Raw genomic sequence first — 14,346 nt, 5'->3', positions numbered from 1 at the left:
GTGTGTGTGCGTGTGTGTGCGCGTGTGCGTGTGTACGCTCCTGAGGAGTACTGGACTCCACAGCACACATATAGCAACCTGACACACACGAGGAAAAAAACATGACAGCTGTTTTAATGACTCTGTTTTGTCACTGAATATGATAAAGTGATGATAATTGTGTAGTTCTGTCTTACAGATAGTTACAAAAAGATGCTGAACATATAAGAATTTCAAGTTATTTTTAACGCAATTTCATGGTACAGACCAACACAAACGCATCCATGTGATGTGGATTTAAATATTTGATTCTCAATTTTTTTATACATATACAGCTTATTAGAGGATTTTTCCATACAGCAATTCTAAAATATTTGAAAGAAAATTCAGCTTGGGAAGTTGAAATATCTGCTTGCTACTTGACACACTGTTAGCTGCAAAGCAGCCAGTCCAGAATCTGCATTGATTTTCTATGGTGCTGATTAACCAGACTCCAAAGACATAAGGAAGACCGTAGATGTTAGCTTCTGTGGTTACAGCCTTGTGTCCACTGTGTGTATCTGATTTTTTTTTTTTTTTTTACCATATTTGTTTCTGGAGGGGAGTAAGTTGGTCATGTGATATTTGGTCATGTGACAGTGATGGTGATGCAGAGCAGGACTGTGGGGCGTTTCAGTGAAGCAAAGAAGCAGTGGTGTGATCAGAGAGGTTTTAAGATGTAGAAAAAGTAGTGAAATAAATGTCATATCTGTTCATATCAGTTATTGACCTTGACAGCAACGCAATAGCATCCCTAAAATCAAGTGCATCAAACTATATAAAGTACTGAGTGTGAGTGATCTGGTCATTGCCTTTTGTTTAAGTTTGCTGTTGAAAAATCTCCATTTTGGAGCTACAGAATCATTTAAGAATGATGGGTGACTTCTCTTTGGGCAACAAAGCCGATTTCAAACTCATTTCAAAGTCATTTTAAAGGCTGGAAAAGGGAAGCTGTTTTTGAGAGGTTGGAGTGTTTCTGGGCCTCTGCACCGATCAGAACCCAGCTAGACAGGAATTCAGTAAAAGAGAAGCTCCTTTGTTTTGGTCATCATTTTCTGCCCTCATGTGGCTTCTTGGCATGCGCCTGTCTGCGCGCGCGTGTGTGTGTGTGTGTGTGTGTGTGTGTGTGTGTGTGTGTGTGTGGGGGTATGCGTGTGTGTGTGTATGAACAGGCTGCGGGCCAGATAACTATCAACGTATTGTTTTGTATTCGTTTAGTCTGGGAACCTTGTTGCTATTTTTAAACCAGAGGAGTTCTGCATTCCTTGCTGTAACTCTGTTAACCTTCTTCTGCTCAGGCGAGCTCTGCCTCATCAGTGTGTGTGTGTGTGTGTGTGTGTGGGTGTGTGTGTGTGTGTGTGTGTGCGTGTGTGTGCGTGTGTGTGTTCAACACCATGCTGTTTTCAGATTAGAAACAGATGAAACTGACGCTCGCAGGACCTTCCAGTTCCTTTGTGTTGGCTGAGATCCCTCCCTGCTAAATGACTGGAAACCGGCAGCGGTCTAAAAATAACCCAGAACACGGCTAAGAATAGCCATGACGGCCTGCAAGTGTGGGTGACTGTGGTTTGCTGTGAATGACTGTTTTTTTTTTGTCTGTGTGTGTGCGTGCGTGTGTGTGAGTGTGTGTGTGTGTCTTATTTAATGTGCAAGTAATAGGAAGAAAAAGAAAAGAAAGAGAGGCAACTTCAGGCTAAGTTTTATTTTGCCACAGCTTCCTCTGCTTCCATTCTTCCTTTTTCCTTTTGTGACCAGTTCAGTTTATAGCAGCTCAGCAGGATGAGTAGGCGTACACTGGCATGGCATGTAGCAACAGCTCATCATAAAAGTATAAAATTACCTAACTAATAACATCAACAATTGGATATCTATGAACATTTAGAAATGAAAAGCTGATGTTTAAAAGCTGGACTTTGAAACTGTTTCAGCCTTTCAGAAACTCTGATTTTATTCTGAAAAGCTCACATCTTAAACCAGCCCAACTTTTCTTTTTTATTCTGGTTTGTTTGCACAAGTGTTCCAACTCAAACCGAGTGAATCGCTCATTGAACTGGAAATAGACTGATGATTGTTCCTTACAACACCTTTGGATTTTTCTCTTTTTTTTCTACTGGTAGGTGGCGGCTAAGTTTAGAATTCTTTCAATAAAAATTTTGTTTTTTGTAACTTATTAGGAAAGTATGATGCCATAAAACAGAGCAATTATATTTATTAGGTCTCCAAATAAAGTAGCTCTAATTTTGGTAGCTGTGGGATGCTGTAAAAGCCGAACGTCACGGCCCTGAGAGCGCCGTCTCCATCACAGCAGACACAGAAAGACACATGCATCCGGAGGATCATCTGGTGTGGTAGTGGTGGTGGAGGAGTGGGAGACCACCCACGAAAAGGCAGAGCACTGGGACACAAGCGAGACTAAAAAGAGAAAGCGGAATCAATGGAAAAGCAGAGTGGGAACGTGGAGGTTTGAATGGGTGTAGGAGGTGATGGTGGCTGCTCTGGTGTATGTCCTCTGAGATTTTCTCATTTACTGCTGTTCCTCCTTTCTCATTAACATACACTCACTATGAAGTTACTAAAAGGCGTGTAGTTTTTCTCATGAAGTTGCTCATTTGTAAAGTTTTTAATCTTATAAGAAATCCACTTTCATCTAGAAATGCATCCATTAGGTGACATTATAATGGTTTCTTTAAATATGACAAAAGTTCCATTACATAAGGAAACGGCACCATCACACTCTTTGCTATTGGCTGTATGTTATTTCATATCAAGACAGATATATACACACACACACAGGCACACACGCACACACATGTATATTAGGGCTGAAACAATTAATTTGATTAATCATTATCAATCAATTATGGAAATAATTATCAACTAATTTAGTAACTGATTAATTGTAAAATGGAGGATACAGACTCAAACAAAAGGCCTTTTGCTTAAACAACAACATATTCCGAGCAGTAATTGAGCCAAAATAGTACAAAAATAATTTTTTCATTTAAGATTTATAATAAAAACATATTTGTGTGTAAATACGTTCTACCCAGAACTCCTCTAGTGGCATAGTTTTAGCTTCTGTAAATCAAATCTTCTATCAAGCACCTTTTGCTGTCCAATTATGAATCGGTTAAACCAAAAACGAATCACCAGATCAGCCCTACGCTGTGCTGATGCTTAGTCCAGCAGAGAGGCCTGAACTTTTCACCTGTTGATGTTAGAAGGATTGTTTTAGCTGCAGACACATCGAATGATCAGGCATTCACTACAGAGATTCTGTTGTTGCATTTTAGGCAATAAAACTGTTTCTTTACTTATATAAAAACGGAATTGGATCATGTTTTTATTTTCATCTTTTGATAGATTTCTCATATTGTATAAAAAATGCAAAAAAGAAAAAAAGTTTGTATAGAAGTATATAAAGTCAGTCTTCATACTGGTGGAAGGCTACCAGCTCCTGTTTTAGCTGATTTTAGCTAATTAAAACTATTCAATCTAAAATATTCTAACCACAGGACTCAAGGCTGTTAGTTGATATTTGAGGTATTTTTTTGTTTTTTGTGGGGGGTGGCGGTTTGTATTTGGGGGATATTTAGTTCAGAATTTAAAGCAAACTGATCATAAGATTTTTCTGCCCTTTAAAATTACAGTTTATCATTTTGAAAATCTTCACTTTATTTGTGAAAAGCACAAAATGGGAATTTGTAGTTATCCCATTAATAGTTTTAAACCTTTGTCTTGGACCTCTAGTACTTCCAGTATATAGAACCAAAAAATCTTTCTGGAAGTGAAGTCTCAGCTTTAGCTCCACCTTCCATCTGAATGACTCACTCTCAAGTTCAGTTTTCTTCGAAAAACAAGCTAAGGGTGTTGCGTTGTGTTTAATTTTACTTGGTGTGTGTGTGCGTGTGTGTGTATGCGCGCGCATGTGTGTGTGGGAGTAACAAGAAGCTCCCACACACTGAAGAAAAAAATAGCCTTCTACGGCCATCCCTCCACCAGCCACACTTGTATTGGTGGGAGCTGCCTCACCACACTCCACCCTCTCTCTGTAAAGGGAAACAGGTGGACTCGGATGGGATGAGTCAGACGCTGTGATTGGTCCAACCGCTGGGGGAGCCTGCAGTGTCCTTCTGCTGACAGGCTGGAGTGATGGGGTGTGAAGTGCTGAAGCAGGCACCACGAGCCAAACTGCATACTGTACACACACACACACACGCACGCACACACACACACATACCACCTGATCCTTGCGTGAACAGATGTTTCACAATACTGACATGTGGTCAGTATCCTCATCAGAACTTATCTTCTGTTCATGTAAAAGTAAAGAGTGACTCCTTCTACCATGGAAAAAGTTGATCAGGTGGGAGTTCACAGCTGACAACTTTTGTTGCAACCTATGCCTCACTGGTGACAGTATCTGCTCAGACAGCGCCCTCATGTGGTCAGCACTGCTATATTAATTTTAAAGGGGCAGTATTATGTAAACTCGACTTTTTTGAGCTTTATATGTTGTAATGTTGTTTCCTGATCAAAAACATAACAGGAGTGTTGTTTTGATTCTTTCATGGATGTTTGAGAAATCCTTTAATCTCCCATGGCAACCATTCAGCTGTGAAAAATGCCTGGGCTCCTCCTGTAGTTTCCAAGCTTCACAGAGCATCCCTCATTCACTCTGCTCCTTCAGACTAGCCAGCAGCAATTAGCAAACACCTGGTGGAACTGCACATCTGCTGAGTTAATTATAGCAGCTACTTCTTAGTGCAACACTGGTAAAAAACATTGTTAAAGGATTAATACAAGAGCCATGTTGTGATGACTGTGAGTTTCAGAAAGACCAAGAGTTTTTAAAGAGACAGAAGCCCAATTTTAGAAAGATAATTTACAAAGTCACATTTTTAAGCCTTTTTTGATAGCATTTTTATAACAACAATATAAAACTTTACAGCATTTTTATAATAACCATTGTTATTTTGGTTTAACCATGGTTTAGAACAGGGGTCCCCAAACTACGGCCCGCGGGCCGCATCCGGCCCGCCTCCACATTTGGTCCGGCCCCCTGAGCATTCAGATTTTTTATTGTATTTTCCAGTTTATATGTGGATTTTTCTTCAACCACCAGGGGGGCTCTTCAGCAGGAAGTGTGTCCTGTAAACTGTGGGTGTTTTGTTTTGCATGGCGCATTGCTACCATCTGTTGGACTTTTAGGGAACTGCTTGACTTTTATGTTACTTAATCAGTACAGTTGCTAGCGGTAGAGCAGATGAACACGTGTCTGTTATGAACGCCGCATTCCAGGTTGAATTCTTCGAAGCGATGCCTGTAAGTAGCAGCTAATACTTCTAAACGAGCCTTTATGATAAATTAATATGTTATAGTTACTTTCCTTCAATGGAATATATACTAGTTAGTCCCAGTCACCGTTTCACTCATGGTTTTTGCCCATGTGCTTTCTGGGTAAAATTCAATCGAGAAACGCACGATTTGGTGGGGGTCCGGCCCCCCACCAGAGAAGGGAAAAGCTATGTGGCCCTCACAGGAAAAGGTTTGGGGACCACTGGTTTAGAAGGTTTAGACCAGTCGACTCATCCACTCTTGTCTTCTGTTTCTCACCAGACTCTACGGAAGAAGGGTTTAAACGGCTGTGAAAGCCCCGACATCGAAGCTGACGATTCTGCTGGCCAGAGCCCAGAGTTAGACGACAAGTACTGCAAACTCAACGAAGACATCGATCTGATGATCAACAGGCAGAGAATCTGTGTACGTCTGCATCTAATTTCTTTTGCAGAGCGAGTGTATGGTGTTGTTTCATGGAGGTTCTAAAACACTTTTTGGCTTTGGTCCAACAGGGTCTGCCTCCCTCTGGCTACGACATGGGGGTGACCATTCCAGGCAGCAGTCCCAGCGGGCTGCTGTACTCTCACCAAGCCATAGGGGGCGCTGTGGGTAATCACAACTTGCTGCCCATCTCACACTCATCCTTGCAGAGAAACACTATGTCCCCCCAACGACCCTGTAGCGCTGGGAATGCAGGTGTGTTTATACTGACTTTAGCTTTAGGCTAGAAGTTTTCTATGAAGGGGATTGATGAGAATTTTCAAAGTTGGGTTTGTGAGAAGTTAATATCTCACCTACAGTAGATTACATTCTTGGCGTCTTCATTCAGTGTAAATCCAGATTAGCTTGTTACGAGATGGTGAAGCTGAGACCAAAGGCGTCTAGCGTCTTATAACCGTGGGCGGTTCTAGGCTGGAGCAAACCAGGGGCCAGTGGCCCTGTAGTGCAGAACCCTGGGACCAAATTTCATTGATGTATATTATTGGATTGGACAACACGTGACTGTGATGAGACACACGTGTCATTGCTATGCACTGAGTCAATAATATTGGTGGTCGGGAAAATGACACAATCACACAAAGAATCTAAAAATCCAAGAGCAATGTTTTGCTCTTAATTGTCTTCACTACAACAGCCAGATAACAAGGTAAAACAGTATCACATGTTATAGGTCAAAAAAAAGTTTTAATTTAAATTAAAATAGCAAAGAATTGGGAAGTAGGTTAGTTATGCTAGCTTGACTTTGACAATCTTAACATGTGCTACACAGTTTGGTGTGTTTCGGTTCAGGAAGCCAAAAAAATAAGGCGGCCCACACACCTACACTCTAACAGATCATCAGTCTCTTTGACTAATCAACCACAGCTGGTGTTCAGGTAATCATTTATCAATAATAGTGAAAATAAATCATTCCTGAAAACATAAAACTCTAACTGGCCAAATGTTCTGTTGAGGTTCTTATGTTCTGTTATTTGTGTGTTTCTTGGTGTTGAACCCTTACAGACTTGAACATGATCTCTGCTCTGCCGGCGAATGGAGCCATTGTCAGTTGGTTGCCACAGCAATGTATGTGTGTGGCGTAAAGCCAACAGTGGGGAAAAAATCATATAGAATAGGAGCAGTTTTGAGTTGTTTCACAAAACTGGATATGAATTATGAGTCATGTTTTTCCCCCATGATCCAGTCCTTCTAAAGTCCAAATTACATGGATCTTTTAACAGTTTAACCATTGTTGAGAAAAAGTGGGATGAAAACTCTGAATTAAGACGAACATATTGAGACCATTATCTTCTGAGCCTGAAGTCCAGAATCCTAACCAGGTGTTTGACCTGGGTCAGTGACTGTATGTCTCCATCTCCTGCAGGGCTGATGGCTTCTGACCTTCCCAACACCGTGGTCTCCAGCGTGGGTAAGGCTGCCTTCACATTCCTCAAATCCACAAATTGCAAGTGGCCCAAACCATCCTCCTTCTGGAACCTATCTGCTCTCCTCCATTTTGTGTTTAACTGTAATAATTTGAACTTTATGATCTCTGACAGGAAATGGCAGCTTCAGCTCCCACTGCAGTTCCCCCAGCCTCATGTCCCCGGCCGGCGTCTCTAAGAACATGCAGGACAAGAGTCCTCCTCACATGGGCATGAGCCACAAGCCTGAGCTCCGCACACTGATGCCGCCCTCCAACAAGTGCTCCATCATGCCAATGGTTTTTATCACACTTCACTGTCTCACTTGGTTTCCTTCTTCTGTCCAGAGACTATTTAGATAAAGACGTTAATAATCAGTTGAGTCTGTGTAAGACAACTCAACCAACCCAGCAGTTTGATAAAACCACTGAGCTAATGACTAATATTTCAACATAAGTGCAGCATTAAATACCATTAAACTATCTTTCTACCACCAAATCTATTTATCCTTACAGCTATGAAAAATAATTCATCACTTATGTTGAATCAATATCATTAAAGGTAGAATAAAAAAAAATGTGTATCATTCAAATGATCAATAATTCATTCTACTTCAGTTCAGCCCAAAAACAACCTGGCATTAAAATGGGACTTCATAACATCCAGCAGTAAATAAACAAATACTTAAATGCTTATTTGATTAAATCAAAAAGCTTTAATAGTTCTTAGGTTAACACACCAATATAAACAGCAAACAGTCACTTAGTGTTTCATCTGAATAAGCATTTTATATGAAGTACATTTTAATTAGTTGCAACTCAGGGATGTTCAAACTGCGGCTCAAGGGCCATTTGCTGGTCTGTCAGTGGTAGAAATTTGGCCATTCAGCTCATGGACACTTAATTTTTTTTTTTTTTTTTACTGACAGCCTGCTGAACACAAGCTAACAGTTTTTCAGAATCTGTAAAGAATTAAAGATAAACAAAAATCAAACAACATTGCATGTTTTGCATTTGCATGTTGCAATATTGCAGGTTTAGATAACAAAAAAATTTTAAGTCGCAATAGGATTTTTGTGCTATTAAGTTTCTTTTGTGGCCTTTAAGTACTTTCAACTTGGCAGTTTTGGCAAACTAGGCAGAAGGTTTGGGCATCACTGTTCAAAATAAAATATTACTGCCCTTGACTCAGGGATTTACAGTCATTTTGTAAATGCAACAAAAACTTGCATGTAAAAAGTGAAGTGTTAATTTTCACATAGACACAATTTCATATTCCAACCTGCAGTAAACCTGCGTATGTCTTAGTGATAACAGTATGATAACTTTACAGATGACCATGATCACCTAATCTGATTCAGTTTTTTTTTTTAGTGTTTCTAATCGTCAAACTTCTCTCTCTTTTTCTCAGAACCAGAGAATAAATCACTCACAGACAGCTCAGACTCTGTCCACTCCTGCAGTGTCCATTGCTGCCTCTGGGATTGGTGGGTATCCCTCTGCCATCTCCTCCTACAGCACAGGTGAGGACAAACAGGCCGCTGTTACAGGTTAAAGGTTAAAGGTCAACCTGACATTGTGTTGTCCTCCCTCAGACTTTTCCCTGGGCAGTGACCTGTCCTCCCTGTCTGGGTTCGGGGGCTCAGGTCTGGGATCGGTGGCGAGCTGGCAGCAGCAGCAGCTGCAGAACCTCCAGCACTCGGCGCTCGGACACATGGGGTGAGAAAACCTGACCAGATCCATTCTGATGGCAAACCGTGGCTTCACGCATAGAACCAAAACAATTATCGCATCATCTCCTGTACTTACAGAAACTTGTGCCAGAACTCCAGCCTGGACGTTGGCGTTCACCACAACCTCCACATTAAGTGCGAGCCGGCCTCTCCTCCCAGAGACCGGAGCCTGGGTATGGGCGGGGCCGGACTCAGAGGAGGTGTCAACACGGCCGGATACGCCCTCGGCGCCGCCCGGGGGCCCCACGAATCCGGCAGTTCCCCCGGTGACAGCGCCTCCAGCTGTGGCAGCTCGTACGAAGGCAGCGAGGAGCGTGAGGATCACCATGGCAACGAGAGCTTCCTGCTGCAGCCGCTGCCCAGTCAGGAGGAACGTCACAGCCCGTCAGTAAAACGGATGAGGCTATCAGAAGGCTGGGCCACATAGTGGGAGGGAGCAGCTCCACAGGAACAGGGGGGAGTAAAGTTACCATATAGTGTTATTATTATTATTATTATTATTATTATTATTATTATTATTATTATTATTATTATTATTATTATCACTATCATATTCTCCTTGTACTGAATGCATGTGCTTTATGTTTAATGGTGGTCTGTAGTTGAGACGGCTGGTCTTGCGATGTGAGGTCAGGATCAGCACACATCACCTGAAAAACAAAACTCTCAAGTTTATCTGTGTGTCACAACATTCTGAACATCAATCATATGAAATATTTATTTATTCAAAATCTGGTAAAATGCAAATATGCAGCTTTTTCTGTACCATAATAATAGTTTTCTTCTTGCCAATACTCCATAAAGTTTCAGCTGATAGTTGACAGATCCCAGCTGAGGATCTCTGCAGCTCCTCCAGAGTCACCAGGAGCCTCTACATAATGCTGCCTCTACCAGCCAGCTGAGCTCCACCCTGTTGTTCAGATCCTGCACTGAACAGACATGTCTCTTGGTATTGTCTAACTATGGCTGCAGCTAAAGATTATTCTAGTAGTCAATTAATCAGATAAAAAAATTGTCAATTTTTCATTTTACCACTTCAGCTTATTTTATATAATGTTAGAAATACAAGAAAAATATGCAAATGAACAAAACTCATTTCTTTATAAATAGGAAAATACACTTTTTAAGCCTAAAATGCATCAACATTATTACTCATCTGCAGCTGAAATAAAACTTCTGACAGGAACATGGAAAGCTCAGGCCGTTACATCACTACAGTGTAGGACTCATCTGCTGATTAATATTTAGAGAGTAAAAGGTGCTTAACAGGAGATTTCTTTTTTTATTGCAGAATTTGAACCAAGTGCAGCTAAAAATGCCACTTGAGTTCCGGGTAGATCAGATTTACCTTTTTAAATTGCAGATGTCTTCATGCAGTTTTTGGTTTAGTTCCTGCTTGAGTGTTTTTTTTTCTTTCAGCCATTGGCTTTTTTTTAGAGCCAGTTAACGATTAATCAATTTCTAGATTAGTTGACTATTATTTCAATAATCGATCAATCATGATTAATCCAATTATTCTGATTAATCATTTCAGCCCTTAACATAACCATAGTTTATCCTTCTCCTGAATTTTCTTTCTGTTCTATTTGGAAAAATAAGCTCACTTTAATCATGTCTTCCCATTATTGCACCCAAAGCTCAAACTTTCCCATAAGAATTTTTTGACACATAAGTAAATCTTGAGAATTTTTGTATTTTATATTTTATTTGTTTGATGTATGCTGATAGATGAGACTTTCGCCTGAGGCCATCCTCCGTGGGGAGGTTTGACGGTGTACATTTACTGCGTGTTTTCAGTGTGTGTTTAGGTAGCGTCGGGATTATAAGTGAGTTTCTCATGTATGCAAGCTAAAGGAGAGGTCAAAGTGAAGAAGTCTGGTACTCTGAACAGTGAAGCTACTGGCGAGTTTGAACGTGGATCCACTCTGATGCTCTCGCTCCACGGCTGTTACACAAAGCTGCGTTGCAGGTTCAACACAAACAAACGCTTCAAAATGTATCGTACAATTAAACGAGAACAGGTTTAAGGGCAAAGAAGCCGATGAAATGAGTAGGAAAAGAGTGAAGGAGTAGGGTAGGTGCTGAGGGGGGATTCTCCACTAACAGAGTAACCAACCACAGGAAGATCCTGCTGGTTCTGTTATTGGAACGGTTGAGGACAGACAGAGGTGTTGAGATGGCTGCTGAGAGGTCTAATGGAGTCAAGGCAACAGGTTGCTTAGGAAAAAAATGTTGTATTAATTTTACTTGGTATTGAGATGCTCAGTTTTGATGAGCTTTCTGAGTCTGGCGGCAAAAAAAAAATATCCAGATAGTCAGCAGTTTGGGCTGGATATGACAGGAAGCTAAGAAAACGAACCACTACAGAATGTTTACACACAACGTCTCCTCTAGTCCCTACTGACCACTGGTTGTACGTTGAAACCAAAGCTAATGTGACAGTAAAAGCTTAAGTATCAATAGATCTATATGGAAAGCCAAGCTAAGTTGAATATACTGACATCTAGAGGCCATGGTTGAAGTTGCAGCCTCTCTATTTGCAGAGTTGACCGTTCTGACAGAAGCAGAACTGTCAGGCTTGTTTCCTCTACGTCTCTGTGGGCTGCTTTGGTTTTCAAAGAAAATCCAACAAGAAGCAAAATGTTTCTATCAAAAGCATACATTAGATATTTGTCTCTTTGTTTTTTAGAATGGTTAAATGGTTGTCCCCTACATCACTAAACACTCTTCTACTAAGCAGGGGTGAGCATTTATCATATCGTTGATCATTTATCGTTAAATTTATTGTCATGAATTTTCATGTATTATTGTCTTGATAATTGTCAATTAATAATATTTAAAACCTCCAAAAACTGTCCATATTGTTGAGATTGTTAGTTTTCCAATTTTCTCCACTGATTGTTCATTGAGAGTATCAATAAATCTTAAAATATGATTAAATGTAGAGTTACCTAAAAAAGAAGGGATAAATTGTGCTTATCAGTTTTGTTTATCACAAAATATTGTGATAAAACTGTAAGCCCTCATCACTCACCCCTTCTGCTCAGTTCTTCTATTTCTAAAGCACAAAATGACTCAGATGATCATCCAGTTTTTCATGCTTCTGATGTACAAATTGGTCTCCAGACACTAAATAATCCAGTCATTTAAGCTCAGTTCTAAATAGTTTGTTTCCTGTGTGTCTGAATGGGCTCCATGCTGTGTAACTTCCTCTGTTGTGGTTCGTTTTCAGTTTTCTGTCCAGTCCACATGAAGTCAGACGTCAGAGTGACGGTCAGAGTGAGGAGCTATAAAGCCATAACGTACAGAACAGAGATGCTTTACTGCACAAACCTGCTGGTGTGCTTAGAGACTACAGGTTCCTTTGTTACTATAGCAACGGGATGTTTTATTGAACGGTCTGAGTCTCTATATACAGACGCAACAGGAAGCACAAGGTTTTGACGGCTGGTGTCAGACCAGGCTGCTCACCTTACTGGGCTTTTTCATTCACTCAGGTCATTTATTCCAGCAGTGTCCCATTACTACTGTACAGTTACAGTAATAGTTACTGTAACTGTAAATGTAACTACAGGGTTACATTTCAGTTCTGTTTTTTTCTATAAAAACAGAGCACGGCAAATGTCGTCTCAAGGCACTTTATGGCACAAACAGGTCCAATTCATATTCATAGAAATATAAAACCCAACCAATGTTTACATGAACAGTCAAATCATAAGAAGATTCCGATTCAGTTACAGCCTCATTTGACTGTTTATGCACAATACGGTCAGATGTAGTTACATATGGTGACGATTAGTAAAGAGTTTATAACTGTTCTGTTCAGTCATCACCTGACCAGCATTAAGGTCAGAGCTGCAGATCAGGAATCCCAAACCAAACATGGAAAACAAGATCCAAAGAAAAAATCCAACTGAACATTTCCGTCCTCAGTCAGAGAAACTTTTTTAGCTGCTTCTAGATGTAGCAGACTAGGAGATCACCGTTTTATCTTTAAGAAGTCTGACCCGTCGATTCCCATTTTGGCCGGTATCTATCTTTCTATCTGAAAAGTTGCTAAATGTAGCAAGAATGTCGCTGAGTTGGCAACAATTGAGTGACTACTGTCAACATGCAGACATGGTGATCAGGTCTGACAACCAAACATCTCTCACTGCAGAGCAGCAGAGGACGCTGGTTTGGTTTTGGACCTCTGCTGAGGTAGATAAGATCAACTTCACATGTAAATATCATCTGATCTCCAAGGAGATTGGAGCCGATTTATCAGCTGGTTTATTTATTGGCACACCTCTAAAAGTGTTCAGTTATGGTGCTCTGCGTTGACCCTGGAGGTTGGAACTCTGATTTGGGAATGACTTCCTGTTTAGCTTTTGAAATTAAAACTCATTAATTCTCTACCTCCAAGTCCAAATAAAACCCCAATAATTTATTTTGATGCCATGTTTCAGCCAGTCTGACACCAGCCACACATCCAGGTTGTTCAAACTGGACATACGACTGGAACTATCATCCCTATTAGAGTTTTCCTTTCGTTTTTCTTTCTATTTTTTTTGTTCTTGTTGTTTTTATTTCTGTGTATTGAAAAGACAGAAGTGGCTGAGGGTTCAAATTTGAATATTTTGGCTTAAAACTGTATATTTGGAGCTCGACCCCTCAGCCACTCTTCACTTTTTCTGCTCTGCGCCTGAATTCTTTTAGAAAATGGTGGAGCAACTCAAATTGTTTTTTTATGAACTCCACGTGGCTGAGGTACTTCTCTCCTCCATCTCCATAAGTCAGGATGGTCGTCTAAAACCTAAAACATGTTAGAAAAAGAAAAAAAATAAAGTCAGGAGCTCATTCCTGGACTCCAGGTGGCGCCAGCTGACTGAAGATGAAAATAGAAGGCTGGCTTTAAAAAGAAAGAGAGAATGTAAGCTAAGCAGTGTGAAAAGCTTCAAATCAAATCTTTGTATTATTTCTGGAACCATTTTCTGTCTGGACTTCTGTCAGGTACCTACAAAGCTCTTATTAAAAAAACATGTTGTACTTAATTTTTCTTTTCATCTGAGCAGGTTGGTGAATCTTTTCTGTACAAAAGAAACGTAAAAGTTTGGCCTGCATTCTCCCCTCATCACATGGTTCCGGATGTACTTAGTGATTGTTAGCGGCATGAGCTGGCCTTTTGTCGCCACCTGACTCACCGACCAACCAAGTGCACATGGGTTGTCGCAGAACTCCCTCACTCAGAACTGTGGTAGTGTTTGTATTTTGCAGAAAATAAAAATGCTCATGTTTTTGTTCCACATGTCTGATGTGGTTTGTTTTTCTGTCCCTACAGCTACACTTACACTTAAGACTGGACGATAAATC

At 40.5% G+C, this 14,346-nt stretch overlaps 1 protein-coding gene across 1 annotated transcript in view; it reads left to right on the top strand.

Moving 5' to 3' along the window:
* mef2ca (myocyte enhancer factor 2ca) overlaps window positions 1-14,006 on the top strand; it is a 41,871-nt gene extending 27,865 nt beyond the window's left edge. The window contains exons 5-11 of the mRNA XM_016664103.1: window positions 5,638-5,781; window positions 5,871-6,054; window positions 7,223-7,267; window positions 7,398-7,561; window positions 8,673-8,784; window positions 8,857-8,980; window positions 9,073-14,006. Coding sequence (XP_016519589.1) covers window positions 5,638-5,781; window positions 5,871-6,054; window positions 7,223-7,267; window positions 7,398-7,561; window positions 8,673-8,784; window positions 8,857-8,980; window positions 9,073-9,421 — 1,122 coding nt within the window. The 3' untranslated portion in view covers window positions 9,422-14,006. The remainder of the gene's footprint in view (window positions 1-5,637; window positions 5,782-5,870; window positions 6,055-7,222; window positions 7,268-7,397; window positions 7,562-8,672; window positions 8,785-8,856; window positions 8,981-9,072) is intronic.
* The last annotated feature ends 340 nt before the right edge of the window (window positions 14,007-14,346 follow it).

This window comes from Poecilia formosa, unplaced genomic scaffold (genome assembly GCF_000485575.1).
Source record: "Poecilia formosa unplaced genomic scaffold, Poecilia_formosa-5.1.2 Scaffold467, whole genome shotgun sequence".
Lineage (NCBI taxonomy): Eukaryota > Metazoa > Chordata > Actinopteri > Cyprinodontiformes > Poeciliidae > Poecilia > Poecilia formosa.
Note: the sequence above shows the minus strand (reverse complement) of the source record. Positions and strands in the feature narration are given on the sequence as shown.